Source organism: Trichosurus vulpecula, chromosome 9 (genome assembly GCF_011100635.1).
Source record: "Trichosurus vulpecula isolate mTriVul1 chromosome 9, mTriVul1.pri, whole genome shotgun sequence".
Lineage (NCBI taxonomy): Eukaryota > Metazoa > Chordata > Mammalia > Diprotodontia > Phalangeridae > Trichosurus > Trichosurus vulpecula.
Genome location: NC_050581.1, coordinates 144,374,538 through 144,399,731, shown reverse-complemented (window position 1 = coordinate 144,399,731; position 25,194 = coordinate 144,374,538). Strand labels below are relative to the sequence as shown.

Genomic DNA, 25,194 nt, shown 5'->3' with positions numbered 1-25,194 from the left:
ACTAAGAGAAATTTGAGGAGGAAGAGATCACACTCAGTTTGAGGGATCAAAGAAGGAACTATGGAGAAGGGGGCGCCACACACACACACACACACACACACACACAAACACACACACCTCAGGAACTTCAACACATGAGGAGGGAAGGAGAGAAACATGGGGTATACATTTGAGTACAGGCATGGGATTGGCAAACGAAGTTATCCAAATCAAAAGGTACAAGACAGGAACAAGAAATGGAGAGCAGTTCCATATGGCTAACACGTAAACAGGCCTTGATTGTCAGCATCAGGGATTTCTACTTTATTCTGTAGCCACAGAAGATTTTCACCAAAAAGGTTAGATGAGAAGAAAACATCTGAAGCTGGGAGTGAGACCCAGGTTCATTTCCAGCTCAGCTAGGTGAATATGAGTGAATCACTCAGTTCTCATAAAACCACATATTTCAGAGTTGGAAGAAAGATTAGAGAACATTCAATACAACGACTTAATTCGATAAACATTTATTAAGCACCTGCTATATACAAGGTGCTGTTGTAGACACAGGTAATACAAAGACAAAAATGAAAGTCTCTTACCCTCAAGGAGCTTCCAGTCTAAAGAGGGAAAAACATATACAAAGAAATCAAACTTAAAATGTAAAAATAAATAGAAAGTAACTGGCAGTTGAGCATTAACAAATGGGGAAATCAGAAAAGATTTGTTATAGAAGGAGGCACTTAGCTGATCCATAAAGGAATCTTGAGGTTCCAAGAGGCTGAGATAAAAAGGAAGAGTGTTCAAAGTATAGGAGGAAGCTTCTACAAAAGTATGCAGGGAACAGCAAATAAGCTAAGATGGCAGGCAGTAATGTAGAGTTCATGGAAGGCTAGTAACATGAAATCAGTCTGGAAAGACAGGCCCTTCACCAATGCAACAGGAATCACCTCCGTGTGATTTCTAGTCAGAGATATAAATGATAACTATATTGGGAAGGGCTTGAAATGCCAAACAGAGAAGTTTGTAATTTGTCCTAGAAGCAACAGGGAGCTACTGAAGCTTCTTGGGCAGGGGAGTGGTGGCATCAGGGCTGTGCTTTAGAAATATCAGGTTGGCAGCTGTGTGGGGATTGGATTGGAGAAGTGAAGAGCTGAAGGTAGAGAGACCTGGTAAAAGAATATTGCACTAGTTTAGGGGAGTGATAACGTGGTGACCATGTGGGGAAGAATAAATCATCATCATCATAAAATAAAATAATTTTTAAAAAGAGATGCTGTGGAGGCAGAAAGGACAAGACTTTGGGAACAGAGTAGATGAGGGTAGGGCATGAAAGAGAATGAAGAGTCAGTGAGGACTCCCCAAGGTGGAGAGAACATGGGTTATGAAGGTTGATGGTGCCCTTACCAGGAATAGGGAAGATTGTAGGGTCATAGGTTTAGAGCTAGGGGGAAAGATAATGAGCTCTGTATTGGACAAGCTGAATTTTCGATGCCTGGGGCATATCCCAGAGGACACTGGGGATCAGTAGAGAAATAAGGGCTACACATGCAGGGTTGCTAATGCTACTTGTGCCTGATCGAAAATCCTCTTGTTCATGCCCAACAAATAGTCGTCTTGCCTTTGCTTTGAAGACCCCAAGTCAAGGGGTCTGCTACCCATAAAGTTAGCCAGTTCCATGCAGTCTTCTTGGTAAAATGAGTTGGTCTCTAAAACCCTTCCTGGCTTTATAAAAGCCTATACCTGTATGGTCAGGCAGCCTGGCATAGTTGGTGGAGAACTGATCATGATGCCAAGAAGACTTACGATGAAGATGAAGAGTGTTCACCTCTTAGCTCTCACACCTAATAACTCTCTGAATATGAGCAAGTCACTCTCAGTGTCCAGGGAGTTCCCTAAAACTGTAAGCAGCTACAAATACTGCATTTCATCGATGAAGGGAGGCCTGGAGTAACTTAAATCTTTGAACAAACACCAAAAAGACTGTGACTAACTCCATTTAGGGCCTTGGGTATGTTACATCACCTCTTTGGCCTTGGTTTCCCCTATCTGTCAAATGGAAAAACAGCTGTACCATACAGGGGTGTTGTGAGAATCAAAGGAGAGCATGGCTGTGAAAAGTATAAAGCTGAGAGAACATGACAGAATGGATGGAGAAAGCTGACCTTGCCTTCTGGCTGTGTGGCCCTGCCACTTCCTGTTTCATAAATATGGTAATGCTCTAAGATTGCAAATAGCAGAGAAGAATCTGGTCCAAAGCAAATTTTTATGTATTTTATATTGCATTTTATTATATTTATGTATTATATTTTATATACGTATACATACATGCATGCATGTACGTATGTATATACACACATATGTGTGTGCATTATATGTGTGTATGTATACATATATATTCACATAAAGTGCTAGTAACATTGCTAAGGACCATGGGATCTTTCCATTGGACTTGTAGCTGAAACCCTTCATATATGATAACTCCTCCATTAGAATGGAGAGCAGGGACTGTCTGACTTTTCTATTTGGATCTTCAGTGCTTAGCCTAATGCTTGATCCATAACACAGAGTAGGTGCTTATTAAATGCTTTATTCACTCATTCATTTATATCATGGGTTGCTTTCCAACTTCACCAGGCCCCTGCCCGTGAGGAGATGGATGGCAATGCACAGATCACAGAAACACAAAAAAGAATGCTAACTAAAAGGGGGAAAGATAGCAGTAAAAAAAAAAATGGCATTTAGGACAAAATTTGGTTCCACGCTAGGTGCTGGGGATGCAAAGAGCTCAAAGAGAAATAGACCTTGCCCCCGAGGAACTTGTTGTAAGAGAGATGCATTCTAATCCACTAACCCTTTCCTCCCTTCATTCTAGAGAGATAGATGGAACAAAGCATTATTATCCCATTTTATAGATAAGGAAAGATTAAGTTCTGAGAGATGCTGTGATCTCTAGATCGCTTATTCAGGATCATACAACTTGTAAATGGCCAAATCAGGATTCTAACCCCCAATGAGCTTGAGAATAGACTTCCCAATAGCTAGCCCAAATCCAATCTGAAAAAGTAATCCAGGGGTTAATTAGAGCACACCTTTTTGGGGGTTCCCAAAGTTTGATTTCATGAGAAAACTCCCTCTATCAGATCTCTGCAACATCAGGTACTGAGAAATTAAGTGACTAGTCCAGGGTCCCCCAGCCTGTAGGTATCAGGGACGTGAGCCCACATCTCTATCTCCCACACCATATGGCTTCTGGGGATAAGATCTACAGAGTTGAAATCATTGAAGAGTTTGGCTAGGAGAGAACATAGCTCATGGGTGCTTAACTTGGGGTCTGTGAACTTGTTTTTTAAAATATTTTGATAATTGATTTCCTTTGTAATTCTAGATATTTTATTTTATGCATTTAAAGAGTATGCTGTGAGGAGTCTATAGGCTTCACCAAACTGTCAAGGGGGTCCATGACACCAAAAAAGATTAATGACCCCTGTCTGAGACCATCAAATTCGACCTCATTTTATGGAGGATGATAATAACTCGGATTTCCACAGAGTTTAAGTTTGAAGAAGCGGTATCCTCCAAATATCTGGTGAGTTGGATGGTGCAAGCTTGGGGTCTCTATAAAGCCAAGAAGGGTCAGAGGTCTAATAGCCAGACAGAGTGCCCTGCCCTGAGCATCATTATCCTCAACTTTACCAAGGGCAAGCTGCAACCTAGAAAGGTGCATGCTCACATAGATATATAGCACATATCCAGGCCAATTGAACCCAGAATTCCAATTTTCTTCCACTTCATCATGTCTGTGGATCATATTACGTTATAGCTGAGAGAGACCTTAGGTATATCTAGTACAATTCTCTCTCAGCTAATAGATGAGGAAATTGAAGCCCCCAAAGGGGGGAAGGGACTTGGCTAGGATGACACAGCATATTGGTGACAAAGTTAGGACAAGACCCTATTCGATCCATTGCTCTCTCCACTAAACCAGCCAAAGTTCTGGGCCCCAGCTTACCTGTTCTCCCCCTCAGCCAGAGATGTGAGGGGGTAGCCAAGGTCATTAGGTGGTACTACTACCCCTGTCCCTTGGTGGGAATCTTCCTGAAACCTGTTCTCAAATGAGAACCTGTCAGTGTCCAGCTAGCCAGGGCAGGGCTGGACTGGGCTGGGCTAGTTTGGCTACAGGTCAGAGGTCCTTTTGTTACCACTCCCAAACATGCTCAGGGCACTCAGCTACCCACACCCATTGCACATAGGGATAAACACTCTGCCTGCAGTGATGTCTGGCCAGAGTTAGGGGGTTAGAGGTCATCCTGGAAGAACCAGAAGGTGCTGGTTTCTTGGGACAGCCTCTCCCTGCCCCCAGCATGGAAGTCCTGGTCCCTGCTGTTCTCTGGGCCATGCCTTGGCCCTAGGCAACCCCTACCTCTGTCCAACTCCAGAGGACTTTCTCTGTACAAAGGGTAGACTTCTCAGGCTGACAGTGAAACCACTTAGATCTTATTTTTCCAATCCTGCATTAGGATGAAAAAAGTGGATATGCAGATACATATACATGCACAGAGTCATTTCCAGGAAACACTCTAGGCCACCACTCCTTCATTTATGAAACTAAGTTTAGTAGGGGGTTAGGACACCAACATAAAGCACTCTAATGTACAAAATGACTAAATAAAGGCATTAAAGAGAGAGGGAGGAAGGAAGGAAGGAAGGAGGGAAGGAAAAATGGAAGGAAGGAAGATCAAGGAAAGCTTCCAGGAGAAGAGACATTTAATTGGACTTTAAACAGAGGATAGATAGATGTTTGACAGACCAAGAGAGGAAGGAAGAGCATTCCAGAAAAAAACCAGAACAAAATCACTAAGAGTCCAGAAGACACAGGGTGATTTGGGGGGTCAGGGAACCATCCAGTTTGTGAAGGATAATACATAGGATGGTAGAAGGGACCTCAGGGACCATCTAGTCTAATTCTCTGAATTCATAGATGAAGAAACTGAGGCCCAGAGAGGTGAACCTAGTGGTAGAATTTGAATCCAGTTTCCTATGACTCCAAAGCTAGCTCTCTCACCACCATACAGCTTTCCTGGCATGATCTCTAAAGTTTCTACAGCTTAAAAGATAAATGGATCACTGTTTATTTTTTTAGTTCAATTTAATTAACAAATTTATTTTCTCTTCCTCCTCCCTCCCATCCCCTCTCAATTGGTGAAAAGAACAAAAAGAAAATAAAATCTTCATGACAAATATGTATAGTCAAGAAAAACAAATTCCCACATTGACCCACATGTTCAAAAATGTACGTCTGCTTGCGCACCCTGAGTCTCTCGCCTCAGTCAAGAGGTAGGGAGCATGGAATCAGGGCTGGCCTGGTGTTGATCGGATGAGCCACTGTTTATATAGTACTTCCTTCATAACAAGCTTGAGAGGTCAGCAGAGTGTTGGGCACAAGTATTGGGATCCTCATTTTACAGCTGTCACAGTTTACAACTGTGACCCTTTCATCTCTACAACATCCACCCTGAATCTCCCGTTCAAGGACTACCTTACCTGGGCCATCTTTACAGTCTAGACAACCATCTTGTGGAATACCTGCCCTCCTCTCATCCAGTTCTGGAACCAATAATTCCAGAATTGTTCCTGGAAGGCGTGTGTCAATCTACTCATTATCCCTGTAACTTTCCCACCAAAGGGGCCCTTCCTGGCTACCAGTCCCCTTTATGTGTGGTCTCCTATTAGAGCTAAGCACTTTGAGGTCAGGGACCATCTTTATTGTTGAGTTATTTTTTTCTTTTTAGTATACCTAGAATTCAGCCCACCCTTGGCCTGTAGAAATCAATTAATAAATGCTTTTGTATTCATTCATTTATTTATTTGTTCATTTGGGAACTTGTCTAGGGTCAGAGAAAAGGCTTGAACCCAGGTAAGTGACCTGAGAGGGAATAAGGTAGGACAAGGTCAGGAATTCCTACCTGTATGCAGATTTCTAAATTTATATTATGGTTATTTGCATATGCTTCCCTTCCCTCCACTACTACTCCACCAGGTTTATGCTCCTTGAGGGAACAACACCCACAACAATGATGATGATAAGGAATTATGCGTAGTTTTGTCTTTATCACCCATGCTTACTATGGGGACTGCACATAGTTCGTTAAATCAAATTAAATTTCCATGCTTTTAATATTGACACACTGGTGGCTGACCAACAGACAGATGCATTTTAGCTAAACAGCAAGAAAAATTTCTTTCTGCAATGGGCTCTTTCAAGTGGTGATGAGTTTCCCATCACTACACCTATACTTCATAGACACTGGGTGACCACCTGTGGTGGATTTTATAGGAAGAATTCATCATTTGAGAGGGTAGTTAGTTTAGATGATGTATGAGGTCCCTCCCAATACTAAGATTCTATGATGCTTCAGGGGAAAAAATCCTCAGTCAGATCTGCTCTATTCAGATTGTCCAAAAAAGAGAGAGAAAAATGAGGATTTTGTAAGGAAAAATAAAAGTTGGGAGAGCAGAACTTGAAGCAATAGTGATTTTTGATTCTCTTGTGGCCTTAGGCTTGAGCAGACTAAACAGGTCAGATAGGATTACTTGATACTTCTGAAATCAAGAATTTAGGGTAAAGCAGAACCCCTAATTTTATAACCACCCCAACTCACTTTTCTCACATTAAAGTCCCATTGTCCCTGTTGCTTTTTGGGAAATCATTCAATCAACAAGTACACTTTGCCAGTGGTATGCTGGTAAATGTTTAACAACCAGCTTTCATGGAGAAGATAAAGTATATTCAACATGCTTTTTTTTTAAATTCTGAATCCTTTTTTTATAGTATTTTATTTTTTCCAGTTACATGTAATGACAAATTTTAACATTCAGTTTTTAAAAATTTTGAGTGCCAAATTTTCTCCCTCTCTCCCTCACCTCCCTCCCTAAGATGGTAAACAATTTGATATAGGTTATATATGTGCAATCATGTAAAATAGATTTCCATATTAGTCGTATTGTAAAAGAAGAAACAGACCACAGGGGGAAAAGATCATGGACAAAATGAAGAAAGTGAAAATAGTATGCTTTGATCTCATTCAGATGCTATGAGTTCTTTCTCTAGAGATGGATAGCATTTTCTTCATGGGTCCTTTAAAATTGTCTTGAGTCATTTTATTGCTGAGAAGAGCTAAGTCATTCACAGTTGGTCATTGTACAATACTCGACATACTTTTAAGTTGAATCTGCATTACTAAAATTTTCTCCATTACTTTCTTAAGTCTAGACAAATCAACAAAACAATAAATCAAACCCAGATCTGTAGTCTTTGCCCATGCAGAAATGTAAATGTTCACAATGAAAATTTAACAATCTCTCAAACACCAGTAGGAACTGACTCCAGCACACTCCCGAGTATGATTAGTGCTGAGCCAGGCACCAGTGGAAGAGAAAGAAGGTATTGCATGAGATCAGGCTTTTGTTTACATTCCATCTGTGATCAACACACTGGAAATAATGAAGGAACAAATTAAGTGTTCAACTGTGGGATCCTGTGTTTGGGTGCTGAGAGAGTTGAGTAGTTCTGCCTTCACTGTTAACAAACACTATATTATTTGGTTCAAACAAGGGGCTTATCTTTTCCTTGTTTTTGCTTTATACATACTTTAACACCCCCCCCCTGCCCCATCCCACCCCACCCTTATTTTTAGCATCTTTATGACCCTCATTCATTTTGGACTTTAGTTTTCTTGGCATTTTTTTCAAACTCAACATTTATTAAGTGCCTGCTAAAGCCAGAGAAATAGCAGAAAAAATGTCAAATAAGTGCAAAAACCTAAATACAGTCAGGTACCTCACTGAGTATTCTTTAGTCATTTTCATTCCCTAATTAATCTAGCCCTTCTTTCCTTTTTTTTTTCCATTTACAAACATGTATAATCAAGCAAAACAAATTCTTACATTGGCCATGTCAAAAAAAAAATTATGTTTCAAGTTGTACTCTGAGTCCATCTACCTCTTTAACTTAGAGGTAGGAACATGTTTCATCATGAGTCCTCTGGAATCCTGGTTTGTCATTGTGTTGATCAGAGCTCCTAAATTTATTTGTCCTGATACTCTTTACAGGTCTATGATTCTTGTCCCTCCTTTCACCTTAAGCACTATTTTAAAAATCTCAGCTCTCTAGATAACTCCCCATATTTCCACAATGATTCCTTTAGCTACCTTCTTTTCTTCTTCCTTGAGTCCATTCACAATTGTCTTGTTAGAATTTCATTTCTTTTTAAAAGCTCCTATCCATTATGAGTTGGATGCCCTTTTAAAGCTTCAGATCACAGAATCATATTCACCTTTTCTCATGATTTTTAAAAACTTGCTTTCCTGAAGGATGAGGTAATTATTTCGTTGTGCCTAGTATTTTCTTTCCTCAATATTATAAACTCCAAGATAATTGAGTCACCTTCTATCAAGGTTCCTGCTATTTTCACAAAACCAAATAATTCTTCCTTACTGATCATAAAATTAAATCCATAATAGTAAGTTCTCTTATAGTCTAATTACCTTTTGAGATATCAAGCTATAGGTAAAGTATCAGAAATGCATCAGCTACTCTTTTAGCAAAAATGAGATATTCATCAGGTGTCTGCACAGGTAAAGTTGCCATTACTACCATTCTAAAGTTCCCAACATGTTGCCTCCCTGACCATTTTGTCATCTTGGTCAGTTGATGAGCATCTGTATTAGGAAAATATCACCCATATCTTTCATCTGGCAAAGCAGGCTGTAGTGCACTGCTAGTAATATTGCTTCTGTTTCTTTCTCTTTATATTCTCATACAAATGTTTTCTTTCCACTGTTATTTTTACCTCAAGTTTGAGGATTTCCATTAAGGCGAGTGCCTCCTCTACGGACAGTGCTAGTCCCTATCCCTCCTTGGAATAAGTGATCTCCTGTGGTATGAGGCTTTAAGGAAGGGACTCACTGCAGAAACTTCCTGCGGGTTCATAGGATCATGGATTTAGATCTAGAAGGAAACTTAGTGTACATCATATACTACACCTCATATTATAGATGAAAAAATAGAGGCACAGAGAGATTCAATGACTTGCCCACAGTCATAGAGCTAGCAAGAGTCTGAGGCAGGATTTGAACTCAAGTCTTCATGAATCCAGGTTCAGTATACTATTCACTATAGTACTTAACTTCTTTCCGTTCAGCATCAGCCAATTTAGAGTCCCATAAGGTTCACGGTGCCTCTCTCAGAGATGTCAGGATACCTGATGGTGACCCTTACTTTCTCCATAATATCACTAAATAGTTTGTTCCCAAGAATAAAGTCAAGAATTGGCCAGTGACAGATGCTGGTGTTGGGAGATGCCAAGTACTGGTTTCAGGACCCAGGTTGCAAATTGATAAAGTCAGGGAGTCTGAAGATTCCCTCTTCCTTTAATAGCCTTTGGCTTCTTCTGGGTCTGGAGCCTGGATTGGGGGCGGGGTAGGTTATTAGGAGATTTTACAGAGAGCAACTACACAAAACCATAGGCTGGTATGCAAACAGGAGCTCTCTCCCAGGCCTTCAGCTTGAACCTAACACAGAACAAGTCAGCAGTATTATCAGCAACCAGTGAAATCAATGACGGAAGGTATCATTTAGGCTGGCTACTAATGACAACAGCCTCTGTTTTGCAGGTTCCTTCTGTGGGCTGGTGGGTGAGAGGTGACTTTAACATTTTTGTAAGCAACTATTGCCTGTTTTCTCCATCTGAAACCCTCAGGGCCTACATTATTATTGGATTTTGAACTGGATGGTACTGCAGGCTTCAGATAATCCAACCCACTCATATTTCCTGATGAGCAAATGAAGCCTGAGAGAGTTTGAGTGACTTGACTGAAGTTACACAGGTGCTAAGTGGCAGATCCAACATTGAAACCCAGATGTTCTGACTACTGGGTCCAATAGTTTTTCCATTGTTTATACCAGGCCTGCATTCCTTGTCAGGTCCTCAAGGTCCAATGGGAAAGGAGTGTCTCAAGGGGTCAGAGTTGTTTCTTGGACTCAAGATAACTCTCACCAAGGTTGAATCTATATACTTCAGGTTGTTTTTGCGGGGTCTGGGGTGGAGGCGGGGATGACAGTTGGTCTGTCCATGCCTAGCTGCTATTTCTGAGATACCATTTTAGTGCTCTATGGATATTGTCCATTTCTCATTCTCAAAAACAAACTTATGGACCTATTGCTCTCTGATCAGTACTTCCCATGGTAATGCTCTCTGAAATCTACACCTTCTTACCCACCCAATTCCAATGTTTTTGAAGCTTGCTCCCTCCCTACCTATTCCCTGGTCACTAACAATCCCCTTCAGTATTAGCTGGATTTTTCACTCCTCAGTCCTTCTGGTCACTCTCTCTTCCCTCCATCCCCAACCCCAATAGCTTAGATTTATGTATAAATCTAAACTTTGTCAACCAAGGTTTGCAAAGCTCTTCCCTCAATTCCATAAAATGAGAAAATGAAGTTATTATCTTTATGTAACCCAGCCTACAACTCTATTGATAGAGGAAAATGAGACCCAGAGAAATGACTTTCCTAGGATCACACAGCTCCTGTAACAGAAAAAAAAAAAACAATGGATTTTAAGTCAGAGAGCCCCTTCTTTCCTACTTACTACCTGTGTGAACTTGGGCAAATCATTTAACCTTTAGAAGTCAGTTGCCTTAATCTATGGAATGTACAATCTGTAGAGTTGGACCAGACAGTCTGTACGGTCTCCTTTTAGCTTTGAGAATCCTATGTCAGAGCCAGGAATTAAATTTCAGATTCGAAGTCCAGGGTCCTTTGCCCTATAGCTACAACGAGACTAGCATCTTCTGCTCAATTATAGGCCTTGCCTCTGGTGTTGGTTCCTTCTCCAACCCATCGGTTTCTTACAGTCTTTGGGGCCAAGTGAAAGAAGGAGTGATTCCTCCACTTGGTCACCTCCCATTTCAAGAATAGGAAAAATAGGAATCAAATGCCCAGGGAGCCCAGGGGCATCTGGGAGTATGAGAGATCAGTTTCCAGCCTGATCTCACAAAATGGACCCATTGATCTCACAAAAAAAAAAAAAGGATTTTATTATTCTTAGCAGTATTCACTTTGAAGGAATATGAGGATAGCATACACTTTTTACAGACAATATATAAATGTTGTACATAATTAACAATAACTTAGTTCACTAATCCAAAATAAACAAGCAAAATAAAAAACAAAAACAGAAAATACTGCAAATTTATTTTTTTTCTTATGCTGATACAAGCACAAAATAAGTTACTCCCAACGGTGGTGTGCCCACTGTAGCGACTGGTTATATTGCACTCTGTCAATATATCACTGTATCAGGACAATATCTTCTCCACCCCTCACCACCCACCCCCTAGCCCCACTTCGTACAGATTATGTACAGCTGTACCATGGAAGAACCCAGACAAGCACAGGACCAATTTTGTAGTTCAGTGGATCAATACCTGGGCAATGGCTCATCTCCCCTGTAATACCATTGTCAAGAGGGCACCTCCCTTCTAACCCTGGGATGTAGCAATCCAAAAGAACCCCTTGTCCAGGATAAGATCCTTAACATCAACAGCTCTTCCAGAAAACCTGGCCCAGTACATCTCCATGACCAGGGGGCATCTTCCCCAAAGCGCCAGGATTTCTCTCCTAGAATACCAAGGCAAGGTCAGTCCCACCCTCCCAACACTCAGACCTGGCCAACCACAACTGGACCCTGCGGCTTTGTGGATTCCCTTCTTTGCAAAGTGCAGCTACCTGTCCAGACAGAGACCAGAAAACCCCCAAAGACAGAGAAAAGCAAGCAGACCAACAGGAACCAAGCCAGGAAGCTTTCTCTCTCCCTTTCCGGTCCCTGGCTCTCTGCTCTGTTGTAGCTAATGCTTTTGAATTACATAGTTAGGAAAAAAATAGGAAAGTACATCCATTTTCTTATGTTTTATTTCCTTCTTAGCAGGACTTTTGCAATAATATACAATTGGCTTGATCCAAAAAGAAATTAAAAAAAAAAAACGACAAAATAAAGACCAACTCATTGGTGAGTTAAGCTTATGCAGTTTTCTATCCCCTAGCTGGGAGGGGAGAAGAGAGGCAATTGGAGTGGAGAAGGAAAGGAGGGGTCAGCAGAATAGCTAAGTATGTACATGGGGTTAGGCCTGCACCCACTGCAGGGGCATGGCTCCCACCAGCAGGAGGACACGCTTCACACTGGCCACAATGGTGTTTATCTCCAACTTGGTTTTTAGTCAGAGGAGGACTTTTCTTCGTAGGGTTTTTTTCTCTTTCCTTTCCAAAACAACAAAACTCAGGTACTGGGGGAGCTCTTCTCTTTCCTCTCCCTTCCTCTGACCCATTCTTCCCTCCTGAGCCTCAGTGCTGGCCATTTTGTGATTGTCTCTCCCTCCCCAGTGTCCCCCAACCCTGCTGAGCTGACACCCTTCCCCTGCCTTCCCCCTATCTCCTCTATACCAGCCTTCCCACTCCCCCAATACTACCTGCTAGGTTGAGGGGAGGACATGACTCCTCCCCAGGGACCAGTGGGTGCTCTCTCTCTGCACCCAACTGGGGTCCCATTTCTGAGGCCACTAGAACCTAGCCTACCCACCTCCCAGCCACCCCTGGGGAAGCAGACTCATGATTTCCCCCATCTGAGGGGAGGTGAAGTGCTCATCCATCCCATAAGCTAATGAGCTGGGTTGCTAGAACAAATGAGGCAGGTTTCCAGTTGGTCAATTTTTCTTCAACTGAAACTACCTCCCCCCAAAAGGGAGGGGCAGAACATAGAAGGGGTCAGAAGAGGGGAAGGGCTCTTGCATCAATAGCTGAGACCCTTGCAAAATACCCAAGTCCTCGCTGAAAACAAGAACAAAATAAATTATTTTTATACCTTTTTCCATCTTTGTTTTTCTAACAATTAAGTTCTTTTTTTCCTTTCTTTTTTATTAAGTTGTCCTATTCCCCCCAAACAATCATCCAAGACAGAAATCTGGCTAGCCATCTCAGACCAGTTTATGAGATTCACAGTAATAGCAGAGAGGCCAGAGGGGGAGGAGGACAGGCATGGAGGGCTGTGGGGAACAAGGGAGGGAGGAGGCTTTGTTGAGCCCCAAGCCAGGACTGCCAGTCCCATAGGTGGGAGTGACTCAGGCAATGTCATCTTGGTTGTTATCCCTGAGGGAGAGGGAGGGGTGGCTGCCCATCGCTGCCCTATCCAGAGTACAAGCCCCTTCTGGAGCCCTTAATCCCTGCCTCTCCCCATTCCAAATGCTCCCCTGCTTTCAGCCCCCCCCCACTCCCACCCTGACATCGAGGTCTGTCCATCCATTCTTTCTGTCTGTCCATGTCCTGGGTGAGGCCCCCGAACCCGGGCTGCTGCTCTTAGCCCATGGCAGTCACCATGCTGGATGGGTGGGGGTGTCCAAAAGAGATGCTGGAGGAAGGGTGGATGGGAGTGGGTGTGGGCAGGATGTGTCCCGAGTGGCTGAAGGGTGGGAGGTGGCCCATGGGGGCCATGTGGCTGGCCAGGGCAGCTGCGCTGAAAGGAGATGACTTCTCCTGCATGCATTTCGACAGTTCCTCAAAGCACTCAGCACCCTTCTTGCTCTTCTTGGACTTGTTAGACATCTTCCGATTACGGGTCTGAATGCCCTCCTTCTTCATGGTCAGTGGCCGATTCACCTGTGGAATAACAGCACCGTCATGTTGTGCTCAGGCAGGCAAACTCCCCACCCTGCCAAGGATGGATGGTCTGGTTTAGACTTAGCTTGGACTCCTCCCAACTGTCCCAACCGGGTAACCACTTTGGATCCTCAGGAAAGAAGGATGAGTTTTGGTTCTTTTCCCTGTGCTTATCATCTCATGAAATGTCATGGACCTGAGATGGGGGAAGGAGGAAAGGAGACAGACCAGAACTGGACAGCTCTTACTCCCCAACACAAGGTTCAACTTTGCTCGGGTGAGAAAGGGACCCTTCTCACACCCCTAGAGCTCAAACATATTGCAACAAACTTTATCCTTCCCAACCAGTTTGTCTCTGAATTGTAGGAATTTTTTCTTAGAGAGGCTTTATAGAGGGACTTTATAGAGATAATTTCTTGAGAGCCCGTGAGGAAATGAGCAGGAGAGAAAGGATTTGATCCTAGGTCTTTCTAAAAGGGCCAAATAGTTTTCTCTCCTCACCACCACAGATGCCTGCCTGGCCTTCAGACCACTAGTAATTCTGCCTGTACGAAGAGGGCTCGGGGGAGGAGGGAAATGCAGGGATTGGATCCCTCCTGATGGCTTCCCAAGCCAAGCGGAGGAGGCAGGCATTGTCAGGCTTAGGAGGCAGCATCACTCTTCCATCAGTAAAGAATGGCCTGGGGTCCCTTGGGAGGGGGAAGGGGCGGGCAGGGGTGGGGCACACTCACATTGTGCAGTTTGTAATAGAGGCCACAGGCGTTGCAGACAGGGTCCCCGTTAGCGTTTCGGCGCCATAAGGTGGTGGTGGTTGTCTGGCAATTGGCGCAACAGGTCCCAGCTCTCCTGGCTGCTGACTGAGGGGGGAAGAGGGATCGATGGTAAAGGGGAGGAAGCCTAGTTATCCTGGCGCTTAAGCTACTCCCACCCTTGGCACTGCTAAATGCTTTTTCCCAAACACCCTCACACTGGAAGAAGAAAAAGTTAGACTTATATAAAATTATCCATAAAATCTCATAGCTGTAAGAGACCTACGTTGGAGATAATTTCACCTAAACTCACTGTACCAGCCAAGGCTCAGAGAGGGGAAGTGTCTTGTCCAAAATTATATAGTATACTTTCAGCATAGTGGTTATGGAGTGGGACCCAGATCCCCTACCCTCTTTCCCATTCTGACTAAAGTACTTTTCCTCAGCCCCTAACTTTGGAGAACATACTTGGGCAATTCAGTCATCCCAATTCAATCCTATCCTGACCCCTGAACTCCTTCCCTTGCTACCCCTGCCCCTCCCTACCTCACCCTTCATGTGGGCCTAATAAAACAAAGTCTGCCCTGCCTTCAACTCTCCAGAAGCCTAAGAGAAATGTCACCCATACAGCTAGAAAGACTCAACAACAATAAACCCAGGCCTTGCCCCAGGGCCTCTCTGACTCCTCAACCACCATCTCAAAATGTAAACGCACTGGCACAGGCTCAGCAGCCTCTCCACCCCCAATCCTTAATCTCACCCCAAGCTTATTGGGGGATGGGGTAAGATTAGCAAGGAATGATCACAACCCAGTTTTGAAGGAAAGAGGAGGTCTCCTCAGAATGGCACAGACCCTGGGTGCTGCCCCATCGAGGGGTGGTGACAAGAGAACCTTTAAGGAAAGAGCAGGGAAAAGGCGCAGGAATGGGCCAAGTTTGCCCCTGAGATTGAGGTGAGAGGCAAAGGTATGTTAAATCACAAAGGGTCCTCATTTCCACAGGTCTAGGGTTCTAGATTTAGCCAAGCGCCTAAGCCCTAGGCGCAGACCCTCAAGGTAGATGACAATATCAACTGACCTTCCATAAGGGAATCAAAGAATTTCAGAGATAAGAAAAGTGAACACCTAAGTCACCCAACCTCTTCATTTTACAGACCAGAAAACTCAAGTCGAGAAAATAGAAATGACCTGTAGAAGGTCAACTAGTGAGCCAACGGCAGTGTTAGGAGGGGAACTCAAATTTCCCAAATGTCTGTTCTCTGGTCTTTAAATTTTACCAAGCTGGAGGGAAAGGGGAGACCAGGAGTGAAAGGGGCAGAAGTGATTGGTAGCAGATCCCTCCAAAAAAAAAAAAGAAAATGTCAAAGATGGTGGCCCGGCCACACCCCAATCTGAGGGTGTCCGTGAGCTGGGGGATTGGGAAAAGAGAGGACAAGGGAGAAGTTTCCCACCCTGACAATTCAGATTTTCACTGAAAAGGTGAGTCAAGAATATCACAGGCCTCCCCCAGTTGTCAACTCTGAAAACAAAATCTCTTCCCACCCCTATCACCCAGCCAGCCACAGGCTGGGAGAAAAACTGACAGAACGGGTTCCCCCAACTCTCAGCGAGCGGGCTGGAATCTTCCACCACAGACTGCTGGGCTGGGAGGCCAGGAGGCAGGGGGCTTATTTGCAAATACTTATCTTTTTCAATGCCATTAGCCTGACTGCCACCAGTAGGCCAGCTACCCTAGTCTTAGCCCTAGCCCTAGCTCCAGCCCCACACAGGGCCCTCACCCTGAACTCACAAAGCATTGGCCTCCGACGGCAGCAGGGTACTCTCAGATCCCTCCTTCCTCTACTTTTCAGGAGGAAAAGCAGCTAATTAAGCAGCTGCATAGCTGGAATTCTGACTCACTAGCTGTCCGGACAGCCGGCCTGGGTCCCTCCCCCACCTTCACCCTCCAACCTCCCATCCCCAGGCTCCAGGAGGGGGAAAGAAAATGTCCCCAAAACGGCAAAACGATTTAAACCTCGTAAATCACATCTCCCTGAAAAAAAATTTATTATCCTTAGCATTTTACACATTATTTGCAGAGCGGAGGGTATTAGAAATTTCAAAACAGCCCAGCAAGAGGCGAAGCCCAGCCTAGGAGACACTCAAAGCTTGCAGAGCCCGGATACAGATACACCAAGTTTCCTTATCTTCAGCCTGCAGATGTCCGGATAGGAAACCGGCCAGGAGCTTAGAAAGGGCATTTTAAAAAAAATCACTCAAATGAAAATACACAGTATAGGTGACTCCATGGAAAAATAATAAAGGGAAGGTTTTTTTTGGTGGTTAGGGTTTGTCTGTGAGTGTGTGTGTTTTAAATAAGCACCAGGAATTGTGTGCCCTGTTGGGAACCAGAGTGAGGGCTGCCCTGGGCTATGAGAGAAAACGGCTTCTTGGCCCTATTTTTAAAAGCGAAATAGAGGACATGGAGTTGGACCCATGGAAGTCTACTGGGACTTACCAGGGGGAGTGTGCTAGCCACAGTAACTCTTTCATGACCAGAGAGCACTCAGAATCCAGCTAGAGAAATACTTTTTAAAATGAGCCACATATTGTCTTGCTCTGCCAATAACTGGTTTCTCAGCCTCTGACTCCTAGTTAACTGGGGCTGTGATCTTAATCATAATGGAGGAGGCGGGAGGAGAGATCAGTTTGGTGTAATGGAAAGCACCCTGATATGGGAGTCCAAAAGACCTGATTTTAGAACCAGCTCTGTCATGTGTGACTTTGTCCAAGTCACTCACCCCTCTCTGGGCCTCAGTTACTTCATATGCAAAAAAATGCTAGAGTTGGCCTAGATTTCAACTTCTAATTCTATGACCCCAATAATTATACCCAGTATCTGAATTTTAACTCTGCAAAGCAATTTTGCGTTGGATACTTACCTAGCTCTACTTTCTCCTGGCACTTCTACAATTGTTAGGCCAGACCTACTTACCCTTACCCTGGCCTTCCCAGATTCCAGACCCTTGACCTCCCAATGATCCTACCCACACACATCTCTAATCTAGCCATTCCTCCCCAAGCCTAACAGCTCGACTCCAGACATCCCAAAGAGAGTGAGCCACCTACCAGTCTCCGCTTGGGCTTGATGAGTGGCCGGTTTTGTCCATTCATTTTGTGGTAGAGCCCACAGGCGTTACACAGATAGTGTCCTGTGCCATCCCTTCTCCAGAGTGGGGTAGCTGTGGCCCCGCAGTTCACACACTCTCTGCCTTCTAAATGGAAACACGGAGACACTGGGTGTCTTTCTTTAAAAACAAATTCACAAAAGCTTTTTACTGTTGTCCTTGGTACAGGAAATTACCCCCGGGCATTAACCCCAACTTTCCCAAGGATGTGATGGGGGGAGTGTGGTACCTCTCAGCATTCAGGAAATATTGTTCCTGCCTAAAAATTAAGCCTTAAGGTAGCATAAGTCAAATACCATACTCTGAAGTATGAGACCAAAAGGGAGAGCAGAAAAGCAGAGAATTTCCCACAGGATTGGAGTCATTTAGACATTCAAAGAAAAAATCCGTCTGAGAAATGGCATTCCCATTAACATTCCCAAATAGCTATATGGTCACCCCATCTCTGTCCCTTTCCCTCCTGCCTCTCCTTTCATCTCATCTACTTCCCCCAGTCTCTTTACCAATGGCTCTTATTCTCCTCTTTAGACCTTCCTCCCCCAGTGGCTCTGAGCTCAATATTGGGATCCTCCTTTATTTTTCTCTAGGAAAAATCATGTCTATATAAAGGCATATATAAAGTACATATGTATATATCAGCCATGCTTGCTGACTTGTTGACACACACCCTCACATAATGGAGGGAGACTCCACACCAAGAGTTCCTCATATTCAATGTCTCACAAATTCAGAACAGATATATACCCATTTGGTTTTAGAATTCAGTAACTTAAATTTGACCATTAATAAAAATACATAAACCCAAATAAAAATGTAAAACCCAGTAGGAGAAAGACCCCTCCCCAAAACATATCCAAATTATTACAATCTGAGTTGGACCCCTCATCCAGAATCCCAGGCAGAAGAGGGAAAATGAAGCTAAAGTCCAGCTTGGGCCTGATTCAATGACAGAGAAATTGCCATTAGTAGAATTTCTCTGGGAACCTCTCAGTCCTCCCAGGTCATGAGGCTAGAAACGAGAGACAATGCAGTGGGGCTGAGATCTGGACCCCAAGAAATTCTTTCAAATACAGTTTATGCAAATAAGACTGGATTTAGGACCCAAAAGTCTTTTTTCATGGCATGCGGGTAGATTGTCTATAGGCTAGTCCAAGATCCTGAGGCTTTTAAAACAACTCCATGGCCATCTTTTCTCCAACTTAAAGGGGGGGGGGGGGAAGTGTTCTTCAGGAGTTTCAGAAGGAAAAAGAGGAGGCCCAAGGAGGGACATCAGAAAGCTGTTTCTTTTTCTTTTAAAGCCTGGTGTGGTCACCTCTCCCAACTCAGGCCTGGCCGTATAGGGGAGTTCCTGATTGAATTCCCTGGCCTCAGACCCTAGGGTCTTCTACACAGCTTGGACTATACCACTACACCTAGAGGTGGAGATGACCTGGTTATTTGATTGCTTTAGAAAGGGACCTAGAGGTTTTCTCAGGGAGTGAAGGGGGGACTCTGCAAAAGATGTGGGCAGTGCTCTGAGATTAGATTGAACTCATTTAGGAAAAATTTAGGACCCTGAGAGTGCACAGGTATGTACGATCATACTCAGGACTTTGAGGTATTAACAGAGACTCTGCTTGTAACTTTTAATTTGGGGTCAAGGGAGTTAGGGATTGGGGGGGGTGGGCTACTCAGCTCCCGTTTAGAACGAAAGCATTGAAACATGGAGACTTATCCAGGGCAGGGATAAAAAAAGGAAAAGAGGCTTTGGATTGTGGATCATCTCACCCAGCTCTCCTAGAGGCCACTTTCACTTTGAAAAAGGGTAACTTTAGAAGATAAGGTGGCTTTTCTTGACACTGTAGAGTATCAAGGTACTGTGTTTCAAGACAGAGGTGCATTTTGCCCGGAGTCTAGTTTGAAACTTCGCCTAACTTTCTTCATTCCAAACATTTGTGCCCAGACTATCCCTTGGCTTCGAAAGAACTCTTCTCCTCTACACCTCCAACCAAGCAAAGTCTTCCGGGCGCCAAATGCCCCATCTCCACCCCCTAGTCGGCGGCGCCAGGGCTGCCTGAAGCTAGGGAAGGGGGTGGGGGCAGGGAGGCAGGAGAGGGCTAGGGAAGAGAAGTCTTACCTGAGCAGGAGCGGGCCTTGCTACGCTGCTTGGGGGTGAAGCTAGAGGCGGGACCGCCCAGGAAGCCACCTGGGTGGAAGAGGTTGCCGCTGTAGTCGTGGGCAGCGGGCACATAGGAGGGATAGGTGGGGATGGGGTGGTGCGTGGATGGCTGCCCACTCATGGAAGCCAGGCTGCTCCGGAGGGGGCTGCCGCCCTCCATCTTCAAGCCGTCAGATAGGGTCACTTGGTACTTGACGCCCTCCTTGTCCTCTGGCCGGACTCCTCCTGCTGATGAAGAGGCGGGAGAGGCCGCGCTGCTGGCGCTGGGGTCTGGGGATACCTCCTTGGGCGGGGTCGGGGGGAAGCCAAAGAGGTGCGACCCCGAGTGTGAAGCAGGCGTGAGAGAGGAGACGGAGCCGCCGCCGCTGGCGCCGCTGCCTCCTCCCGGGTACACTGAGAGTGTGCCCGGGCCTCCAGCTGCCGATGGGTGCAGGGGTGCCTTGGAGAAGGGGCTCACGGTCCAGGGGTTGTGGTGGTGGGCCGCAGCCGCCGACAGCGCCGCTTTGCCGCTATCTAGCCATGGGATTCCGGGGCTGTGTAGGAGGTGAGGCCGGCACATCTGGCTCCCGGTCAGCCGAGCTGTGGAGGGGGAGGCAGCCATCGATGGGGGCGGGAATCACAAACAGCGCAGGGAGACCTCCCGAGACCCCAGGAAGCCACTTTAGGGGACGCCCGAGAAGGTGAGAAAGGACCCAGGATCAAGAAGTAGAAGAGAGAAGCTAGGGCTAGGGGCGCAGGGAGAGAACAGCAGAAACCCGGCTTGTGCGCCACTCGCACACAAAACTACAAGTACACGCAAAGCACAAAAAAACACACTCCCCTCCCACCCTCAGCGAAGGAGATTCAGTTATTACTCTGAGACTAACCCGAGGAAGAGGGACTATATGCTGGAGAAAGGGGTGGGGGGAAATGAGTAGGGAAGGGAAGCCAGGGAATGAAACCGCTACCTCTCCCCAACAACTCCCCTCCGAGGAAAGCCTCCCAAGAGCCCAGGGCAGCTGGAGGGTTGCGGCAAGGGAGGTGACAGAGAGAGAGAAAGAGAGAGAGGGAGAGAGAGAGAAAGGGAGAGACAGAGAGACAGAGACAGAGAGAGAGAGAGAGAGAGAGAGAGAGAAAGAGAGGAGAGAGAGAAAGAGAGAGAGAGAGAGAGGCCCCTGTCCCCCACCTCTTCCCTGCCCGCTGCTCCCTCTGGCCGCCCAGCCCCCAAAATTATTAGCGATTTCGATTCGTTTTGATTTCACATCCGGGAAACGGACGTGTTTAGTTTCTAGTTATATGCCCAGCTCCTCGGCCGCCCTACGTCCCCACCCACCTCTCCACTCCCCCCTTCCCGATGTCCCCCTCCCCTTCGCCGTCTTTCTAGGGTTAAATCTACTTCCCTTTTTCCTCTCTCCCAGAGGCATAGCCAGTGAAATTAACTAGGAAGCCGGCTAGTCAGAGTCACTTTCACGCTCCGCACCCTGCACTCACAGCCCCCCCTCCCCACCAGCCTTTTCCCGTTGGCCCTCGGCTTTTCTGGCCCCCAGGAATTTACCGTGTGCCTGGCTGTAGGAGACCCGTGCTCTGGCATGGGCCGAGTTGGCGTAGTAGGGATTGCCCTGTGAGTCCAGATGGTTGAAGAACACATCCACCTCATCTGGGGGCAGCAGCTGCGCGGGTTCCATGTAGTTGTGTGCCAGTCCCGGGTGGTGCGAGTCCGGATGCTGCGCGTTGAGCACGGCGTGATGGGCCATCCAGCGGGGCTGGTCCGGCGCCACCTCCATGGTGCCCTGAGGCCCCACTCTCGGCCCTCCTTGCCGCCGCCGGGGTTCAAGAGTCCGCGGTCACTGAAACGGATGGGGTCAGGGGAACTGCCCCGAGCAAAGCAGAGAGCTGGATCAGCCGGGCTGCGCTGCTGTGGGGGTCTCCCGCGCCGGAGTAGAAAGTGGTTGCCTCTATCTGGACGCGAAGTGGAGTGTGGAGCCCGGAACCCGCGCGCACCACCTGCGGGGGGGGGGGGGGGAACAGGAGTGGAGAAGGAGACACTGGTTAGAGTCAAAAACTCTCAGCAAATGAGGAAAAGACTCTCTCCCCCAAGTCTGGGGCCGGGACAAGGCAAATTCCTCAGTCCTCTCTGAGCGTCAACTTTTCTTTCCTTTACGGTACGATGTTCGGGTACAGTCCAAGGTGCTGGCCTTCCCTGAGTGGGACAAGCCTGAGAGGTAACTTTCTAAAAATCAGAAACGACCCCCCCCCCCAAAAAAAAACCCTCGGGAAAGTCGAGTACTTCTACTGGCCTGGGAGGAAGGCTTAAAGCGAAAGAAGAGTGAAACTTAATTAAAATGCTAAAATACCTTGGATCAACACTAACAAGAGGCTGGAGGGATACGGAGAGAAAGAAGAAACAAGTTTTAAACCACTAGACAAGAACCAGAAACCATGCCCCGACGAGGCCAGAAAGGAGACGGGGAAGCCCGGAGAGCTGATCCAATCACCCTTCCGTGGCGCCTCAGAGAGAATTTAATCCCAGCTGTAAACGAAGCGCTGAGGGGGGGGGGGGCACGGCAGGTTATGGGAAGAAGGCCGGGGGGCCAGCACCGGGGTAAGGGTGTAAACTCAAAGAGGAGGAAGAGGAGAGGAGGGGGAGGCTGGACCGAGAGGAGGGAGAAAGGGTCTTACTCAGAAAGCAAACTCCACTGACTCTCGCCTTTTTTGTAACATCCCCACAGCATCATCGTCGGCGGCCCTGGCGCCAGCAGGACTCCCTTCAGTGGACATAGGGGGACGCGCACGGCTAAGAAGCTCCAGCCAGCCAATCAGCGGCGTCCGCTGCCCTGCCTCCAGCTGCCATTGGCTGGACCCCAGAAACTCCAAGCTTCTAATTTACTCCAAATATCTTTAAGAGACTAACCCGCCAAAGGCAGAGGAGCCCAACCTCCCCCACCCGCCCTCAAAAACCCTCCCTCTCCCCTATGCCCCCTAACTCCCCTCCCCCTTTCACTTTCTCTCAGGTTAAGGCTCCGTAGAGGGTGGGGACATGTGCAAGCAGCTGCTGCCTAGGGGGTGGGAGGTTGACGACCTGGGCAACTGGGGGGTGGGACGGGGAAGGCCGGAACAAATGTTGCCCCTGGGTAGCTGTGGCTTGGTTTTGGTGCACTAAATAGCTGTGGGCCTCAAGGTAGACCTGGCCAAGCAGGAGAGGGCAGCGTGTTGTCTTTTTTTTAAGAGGGTGTACCCACCAACAAGGCCCAGATTTCACAGACCCGAAGGCAGGCCAGCAGTCCAGCCCTTGGCGACTGGCGCAAAGGGAGACGCCGGCCAGGCTGGGTTGGGCAGGGCTGGGGCGGTATTTCCTGGGGGGCCAAACGGTCGTCTTGCCCCAAGACCTAAAGGCGTATCCAGTCCCCAGGAAAAGTGCATAGGGGGAGGACAGAGGTACTTCTGGATTCAATTCTTTCCCTCTTCTCTAGTCCCAATTTTGCCAGTTACCCAGCATGGGCATCTCTCTGCAGATAGTCACCCAATTCTGTCCATTTTCTCTTAACCTCCTCCCTGAACTCAGACCAAAGACTCCAAGCCACTGTGTAACAGGTCTCTCCCACCCATAAGCCTACCCACCCTGGTGGAAGCAGGGGCAAGGTTTTGTGTTTTGTGTGTGTATGTGTGTGTGAGGTTTTTTGGTTTGTTTTTTCCTTCAGTGTAAGATGGACTTTAGACGTGACCATGGGAACCATCATCATGGGGAGAAATTTTTGTTGAAGATAGACCCATTACCACCATCCAGTTGCAAAGCTGGTTGAGGAGGACGGTCCCTGCATTTTGGGGGCTGAGGAGCACTGTCCAAGAGAGTTCTCGGGGTCATTGTGAAGGGTGCAAACACCCAGAAAGAGGGTGGGAACGAGGATTGGGGATGAGAGTGGAGGGTTCTGGTGACTAGAAGATCTCTACTTGACAATCACCCAGAAACAGGTGCCTGCGGAACGAGAGCGGGAAATAAGAGGTTTCCACTTTCCTTTGGGTTATTTGCTAAAATCTCCTTAAGTAGAAAGATCCTCTCCCCAGGATATGAATTACAAGAACGGGAAACCCGCATCTTTAACAAGAGAAGCAGGAGGCCTCGCTCATATCAAGGTCTAGGTAAGGACTGGGTACTGCCAGAGAAGGGAGTTCTAAGAGGGAGGGTGCATCGGGGATGGGGTAGCTGGGCCCCTGGGAGGGGGGGACGGGACGGCTTTGTGTGGCAGAGCGGGTCGCTGGGCCCGGCTCCTCTAGCCTTCTCGGAGGGTTAGGGGAGGAGAGGGAGGGGGAGGGGAAAGGGGGAGGGGAGGGGGCGGCCGCAGGATTGACAGTCCGTAATTGGGTAACTAGAGGCGGCTTCTCCAGGCCGGGCGGCCCCGCCACTGAGACGCCGGGCCCCTGACGTCACCTGATTCTCCAGGAAATGAACTTTTTAATAATCCGAGAAGGAAAAGACCCTCAGCCCTCTCACCCCCTCTGCACCCGGGACCAACCGCCCGGGCTCCCTGGGGCTGGACCGAACTTCCAAGGACATTTCGCCCCCACCAGGGCCCCAAGGGGCCAGGTTCCCGACCTCTCCCGTGGTAAGGAGGCGGAGGCGCGTGACACCAACATTTGTCTTACTCTCTGCAACTCGGTTTCCCCGCTAGGTTTGTTGGTCTGTCCAGGTAGGGTGAGGGGAGGGAATCTCTGCAGGAAAAGGTGGAAGATGGAGGTGGGGAGCCTTGGCACTAGCGTGGGTCGTAGATTCTTCTCCGCCCCCTGACTCCCTTCTTTAACCCACTGCCTCTCCTCCCCGATCGCCGATCGCCGCTGGCGGTCTCAGCCCCAGCTGGCCTTAGGACCGACGGTCAGCAGAGGAGAGCGCGAGTGAGTTGGGGACTAGACCAACCGAGGCGCGCCGCAAGTCCCCAGAGGCGTGGATCCCGAGGAGAAACAGCAGCCACGATTGCTGGGGTCTGGAGGTGTGATGTAGTGGGAAGGGGAGGGAGGGGAAAGGGAGAACAGGGAACGGAAAGGTGAAATCATTTCGTGCCTGCTTGCCTCGTCCAGCCTCCTCTCTTGTCTTCCTCTCCAGAGTTTTTATCTGGGAGGTAACGAATGATTCGGAAGGTTGGGAAAAGCAAGAGGAATTCAACCCGAGCCGTCCCCAGTCCCTAGGTTCTTGCTCCGGGAACCGAAAACTGGTCTGAGGCGGAGAAACCAGGCGCCAGTAGGTGGGACACATTTTCGGGCGGTCTTAGGCTGCGGCCCCCGGGGTCAGAGCCCAAGAGGTCGCGCAGCGGGCGGCCCGAGAAAAAGCTAGGAGGGAGTTGTTTGAAATTATTTTTCCTCTTAGAGTGACACTGGCGCCTTCTGGGGAAAGATTTTGTAGCAAATTCTAACCGCCATGGCTCCGGGGGCCAGTGTGGGGGCTTGTCCAAGAGCTTGCAGCCCTA

The 25,194-nt window shown here is 47.1% G+C and overlaps 1 protein-coding gene across 1 annotated transcript; it reads right to left on the bottom strand.

Annotated features, from left to right (window-relative positions):
* Nucleotides 1-12,473: 12,473 nt before the first annotated feature.
* Nucleotides 12,474-22,507, bottom strand: GATA2 (GATA binding protein 2). Its single transcript, XM_036738828.1, has 6 exons — nucleotides 22,418-22,507; nucleotides 21,294-21,742; nucleotides 19,718-20,338; nucleotides 17,543-17,688; nucleotides 14,419-14,544; nucleotides 12,474-13,687 (listed from the first exon to the last, which is right to left on the bottom strand). The coding sequence occupies exons 2-6, from the start codon at nucleotides 21,520-21,522 to the stop codon at nucleotides 13,388-13,390; spliced, it is 1,422 nt and encodes a 473-aa protein (XP_036594723.1). The 5' UTR covers nucleotides 21,523-21,742; nucleotides 22,418-22,507; the 3' UTR covers nucleotides 12,474-13,387.
* Nucleotides 22,508-25,194: the final 2,687 nt, after the last annotated feature.